General features: G+C 34.8%; 1 protein-coding gene across 3 annotated transcripts in view; it reads left to right on the forward strand.

Moving 5' to 3' along the window:
• The window catches only part of UGGT2 (UDP-glucose glycoprotein glucosyltransferase 2), an 80,974-nt gene extending 76,199 nt beyond the window's left edge, over nucleotides 1-4,775 (forward strand). For all 3 annotated transcript variants that reach the window (XM_023947600.2, XM_086880876.1, XM_086880877.1), the window contains 3 exons: nucleotides 1,844-1,960; nucleotides 2,932-3,076; nucleotides 3,979-4,775. In XM_023947600.2, coding sequence (XP_023803368.2) covers nucleotides 1,844-1,960; nucleotides 2,932-3,076; nucleotides 3,979-4,001 — 285 coding nt within the window. In that variant the 3' untranslated portion in view covers nucleotides 4,002-4,775. The remainder of the gene's footprint in view (nucleotides 1-1,843; nucleotides 1,961-2,931; nucleotides 3,077-3,978) is intronic.
• Nucleotides 4,776-6,000: the final 1,225 nt, after the last annotated feature.

Below are 6,000 nucleotides of genomic sequence, written 5' to 3' on the forward strand. Positions count from 1 at the left end.
GGGTTTCAACTATAACACTGGTTTTCAGAAAACTGCTTTTATCTAAAGTTCTCAAAATATTAAAACTTCTCATTTTAAGATTGTTATATTTCCAATTACAGCTTTAATACATGAGAGCATGTATCTCATGTAAGCCTATTGGATCAAATCAAAAGCCACTCAAGGACCAGATGTTAAGGTAGCTAAAACTTGGCAGAATGGAATTGGAACTACTTTGGAAAGTGAATATTTCAAAGTAATATTTTCATCATAATCTGGTTTGATTGTATTGATAGGAACTACTTGCTGACTTCATTGCTACTTCTTACACAAAATACAGCAATACTCCTGGAAATACAAACCACAGTGCATGTATTTGAGAGCTGGAGAGCTTTCATCTACCAATAAGGATGCATTATAGCTCTTCTGTTACTATTTTCATTTTAAATACCTGTCTGGAGTGCTCACTGCCCTTTTCAATGAAGCAGCAATCTCAGCTGTCTGCTAATCTGCCAGCAGTGCCATCTTCATGGGTGGTAGTTAAGGTCCTTAAACCACAAAGAGAAGTAGATAGAAGGGGAAATGGTGAATTTAAATGCCAAGGAGAGTAAGTATAGAACTCCTAGGGAGAAAAAAATTACACATCATAAAAACTAGACTTCCAGTACAGTAATTTTGTTCAGAGGGTTTTTTGTATTCGTTCATTTTTTTTTAATTTACTTTAAATCCTGAAACTAACAGCTGACTTTCTACTTTTTACTGCATGGAACAATTTTTAAATTCACAGCTTCTAAAAGTACTGTAGCAACTCAGGAATTGTGATTTCATTTGGAAAGTCAGAGAGGCACAACAGAATACCAGTCTCTCTTCTTTTGGAATTGAAATGGAGATAAACCATTCCAAATGGTGATAAATTATCTTCCAAAAATTACACATTTTTTAAAAAAAATAAAGCATTCCAATGAATGTTGAATATCTTGGCTCTCCATATGCTTATATTTGATGTAATTTTTCAGTACTTATGTCTATATTTGAATTAAATTACACATCTTTCATAATGCAGCAATATGGGCTATTTTATTCTTTCATGTTTAGCAATGTGAATTGGCAAAATAAGATGTGACTAATACTTGACACTAATACTGACATTTCTTCTAAAATATAATGTAAGAGTTGCACACGTGAGGGAGCTTACAAGTGGATGTACCAGTTATTGCCCCTGGTGTTTGTAACTCTGGCCAGAGTAGGTGCAGCGAACACCTGAGGCATTTCTTATTTATAAACAGTGTTCCCTACATTCAGCCAGGCCTTTGTTCAGAGTTTTCATGATGAGACTACCTATGTAATAAAGGTAAAAAAAAACCCAGAAGTGAAGTAAGGAACATGACCAGAATAGCAGTTAAAGCTTTTCCTTCTCAAGCTCATGTTTCTGGAATCCATTTTCCTATAAGTTATCTCAATTTAGAGTAGTGGCATAACCCTGTATTATATGTTTTTTGAGTCGGAGTGCTTTTTTTTCAAATTTAAAGAACGGAAAGCTGGTTTGAATTTTGCTTTTAGAAGTATTTATGGTATGACAGGCAGTATCTGAACCAGGGGTATGAGACAGAAGTATTGCTTATGTCAAGGGACAACAGATGTAAGGACCAGAAAAAATTGCTTGACAGATGAGAGGTGAAACTGGCCATCAAAATGAGCATGAGCAAGTATTGAATCTACTTGGAAAAGAGCTAGGTAAGCGCTTAGAAGAAAATGTAAGAACAATTTGCAGAAATGGTAATAGCAAAAGTACTTTTAAATAGCAGCTTGATAATCACTTACATTACATTCAATGCTAATATATGATTCTACAAAATTTGTGCAGGATCTTCCCAATAATATGATTCATCAAGTAGCCATTAAGTCTCTCCCTCAGGAATGGCTTTGGTGTGAAACCTGGTGCGATGATAAATCCAAGAAAAAGGCTAAAACAATAGACCTGGTGAGTTGATCCTGACTTAAATGAGTTGTACAGATTAACAACTTTGCTGTGATTTCTGGGGCTTTTCAGGTTTAGTGTGTGTCATGTTGTGAAGGCATCCTTGCTGAAAGGCACCGCAACATTCCATCCCTTCCCCTGAAACATTTTCTCCTCTGAGACTTTCCCAACTTGCTCTGTACCAAATCTGCCTAAACTAAAGCTGAAAACTGTACTAAAAAATTAAGTGATGTTGTCTCTGAACCAGATGGGATTAAGGCTCTTCATGCCCATACATGTATTTTCCTTAAAATTTCTCCATAGCCAAATAACTGGAACTGTGAGGAAGTGCTGTTGCTTGGCTCTATGGGCTGCTGTCATTCTCCCCACATAGAAGGTTCCTTGAGAACCTTATCATGGTTTTCTTGGTGTGGTTCGTTGCTATAAACAGGAGATAAAGCAAAGTTTTAAAAGTATAATGCTCAGGACACTATCCAAGTTTAGAAAGAAGAAAAACTTCTATACTATCTATACTATACTTCTATTCTTTCTTTGGGAATAGAAGCAGAGACAAAAATATTTTTCCTGTCATTATTACCCCCACTCAATTTTTCCCCCCCATTTAGATTTTTTGACAACACATACACACTATTTGTGATGCTTTAGATACAATCTGAAAGAAAAACAAGAGTTTTATATGTAAATAGTTTTGTTTTCTTTGTGTCTTTACAGTTGTTAGAATGAGTTTGTGCTCTAAAGACAGGTGCTCTCTGTTCAAAACCCACTTCAGGTTCAGTTTCAATGTGCCAATGTCAATCTTGCCATTTAGTCTAAATCTTAGTCTTAATCTAAATTTTAGTAGTCTTGTGCCAGCCATGTCTGTGCTATACTTACAGTCAGCAAAAAGAAAAGTATTTACAATTCATTTGAGCTAAATTCTCTGAAAAGGTGTTATTTTCACATTTGCTTTGTTTACATCTGTTTTAAACTTTCAGTGCAACAACCCCCAAACCAAAGAACCGAAACTAAAGGCTGCTGCCCGGATAGTTCCTGAATGGGTTGATTATGATTCTGAGATCCAAAACTTAATACAGCAAATTGAAAGAGAGAAGAAAAATCTAACATCATTATTTCAAAAAGGTAATTTACATGCATATTCAGCTGTTAGCTTTTAAAAATTAAATATTAGTCTAGTTGAAATTGAGATTGGGGTCGGTAGGCACAAATCTTTTATTTGTGTAATTTCCCTTTTTCTTAGAGAAATGGTGTGGGGATTGACAGCTGTGTGATGCTTCTTTACACAGGAGTTTCACTGACAGGACAAAACCTCTTGTTTCATGCCAGAATCTAAGAGAAAGCTCAGTGGTGTCCTGTTCCTGGACCTTGAACACAACCAACAGTCACATATAATTTTAGCCACAAATATTAAATAAAGCACATTATCTTAGACTTCACTTGGATTATCTAAAGCTCATGTCTATTAAGCAGTAGAGAACTGAGTATTAATTTGCCTCTGCATCTCTCAGTCTAAGCTTATCTACCCAGGCCTTTTTGCACTAGACTAAATTTTATTTTAGTTAGTCTGGGGGTGGGTTTTGGTTTCTTTGTTTGGGGTTTTTTTCAACTAAAATTGTTTTAAACTGAATTAGTTAAATAGCATGAGAAACCCAGACAACCAAAACCCAAAACCACAACAACCAAACACACATACAGGACTCCCAATAAGACTTGACTTCTTGGACTAATGTGAAACAAAATGAAAAGATGATCTCGGCTCTCAGTGTCTAAGAAAAAACTTAGCAGATAAATATTTAAAAGTCTTAAGTGGAGGAAAAAATTTTCCTTATAAAGAATTCTTAGTGGGTTTTGTTCTGTGTGAAAGCTTCTGGTCAGCTTGTAGAAAGGCTCCAGAAATGAAGTTCATGTTGCTGAACTGACTGATTAGCAGGAAGAGGAAAGTAAAGGGCTTTTTTTCACATCTTACAAAGCCAGACACTGTCTTTATGTAACTCTTCTGTGTATTTTTCCCCCTTTGGTTACAGCTCTCAAGCACGATGAACTCTAGCACAGCCCATGACCAGCAATGGTGACAGCTCCAGCGTCTTCTGGGAAGGACTGAATGGAATTTACAGCTGTTACATTGACACTATTTGCAACATTCTTTAATGTAAAGTCAAATACTTTATAACTTAAAGTGCTATTTAAAACATTTTAAATGCAATAAAAAAATGAGAGATACACAGGTACCTGGGAGTTTGGGGTGTTTTAACTGGTATAGAGCTGCTTTCCCAATGGCTTTGCTTTTCTTTCTTTAAAGTACAGATTGCCCAGAGGACTGGAATATGAAGATGTGTTCAGCATTGTCAGTCTGGGAGGACACACACATTAAATATGTACTTGAAAACTGTTTTGTGCATATTCCATGCATTAGGCTACTGTATTTAAATATCAAAAATTTTGGTTATATGCCCATAGTTTTGTCTCTCAAAAAATGCTGTGGTCACAAGAAAGAATTCCATAAAAAATATGATGTCTAATTTAGACAAAGATAACTCCATGTGGAACCTAAAGCAAGGAATGACACTCTTCAGTTATTATGCAGGATTGCTGCACTCTTACAGACTTTTAAAACTAATTTTTGATTCTTAGGCTCCTTTTGGCCACTTAAATAGTGTGTGATAAAATTCCATTATGGTTTTGGTTGAGGTGATTTTCCAACCAGCATACATTGCATCAGAAGGTCAGTAACTGAAAGCTGCTTCTACTCACTTTTGATGATCATCATCCTGTTCATAACTGAAAATAAAATAATAAAATACATGAGTATTTTTTTACTTTATCAGTGGTGTCTCCTGTAATTTTCTAAACCTGTACTCACAAAACTGTTGCTTTAATGGGATACTGACATTTTGATCCCACAAAAATTGCAGTGAAAAGTTCTTGCAATACACGTTATTTGAAAATGGGGAATTTGTGTCTTAAAGAGAAATCTAGTGCCTTAAATACAGACCCTGTTGTTCAGGCTGTGCTGGTTTCAAAATGGGATTGGATGAGACCACACATTCTTTTAAGTCTTCCAGTTTAATTGCTTGAAATTATAAAAGACCAGGTAATTTGCACTAAATGGGTGAATCAGTAAGGACTGCACATTATTTCCTTAGCAGCAAATAATTGAATAAACAATAAGAAATGAAGCAGATTTTGTATCCATTGTCATTGTCCTTGGCTGGTGGTTATTTACAATTTCTTACTGTAAGAGCAAGTAGTTAAAATCACATATTGCTGATGTATTTCAAGCCTTACTACTAAGAAATGTAAGATATGCAGATTTTTTTATGGCTCTTAATATTTCCTGCAGTTTTACCTTCATGTATTTTGAAGAGTTTTTAACATGTCACATGCAGATTTTTTTATGTCTTCTTTGTATGAAGTACCCAATGGATTATTTCCTGTGTTACCCAATAGCAGAAGTCAGTAATGCCTAATGTCAGTTCTCTTTATGTCAGTCCCATTTCAGTGCAGGAGCTGTTGTGTCATGCTTGTTCTCTTAATTACTTCAAGATATCATGCAGCAAGTCAAACATACTTGAACATAAACTTTAAGTTGATCTTTTGTATCACAGAGATGGACTTTAGCAGCTGCCTATGCACCATTAGTATAAATTTCATGCACAACAAGGGAGTAACAGATTTCCCAAAGCAGAGGACAAAACCCCCCTACCATAATTATAACTATATATATATATGTTATAAATATATATATTTATATATATATATGTTATAAAATTATAATTATATATACATAACTATATATATATAATTATAATTTTATAACAATAAAATAACTGTTCGCTGCATTATTTTATTTCGTTTTAAAAATATTTTTCTGAGTTTATACTTCCATCCTGCTGCCTGACCCTGCAGCAGCATTTCACATGGCTCTGCCTTGGTATTCTAAGCTTGAAGCATATATTGGAAAATTTGCTTTAGGACAGAAGTTAAAGGTTCTTCAAGAAACCTTAGTTCTCTTTAATTATGATTATCTGTGTGAGAACATTATGCAG

This window comes from Cyanistes caeruleus, chromosome 3 (genome assembly GCF_971803275.1).
Source record: "Cyanistes caeruleus chromosome 3, bCyaCae1.hap1.1, whole genome shotgun sequence".
In the NCBI taxonomy this organism is placed as follows: domain Eukaryota; kingdom Metazoa; phylum Chordata; class Aves; order Passeriformes; family Paridae; genus Cyanistes; species Cyanistes caeruleus.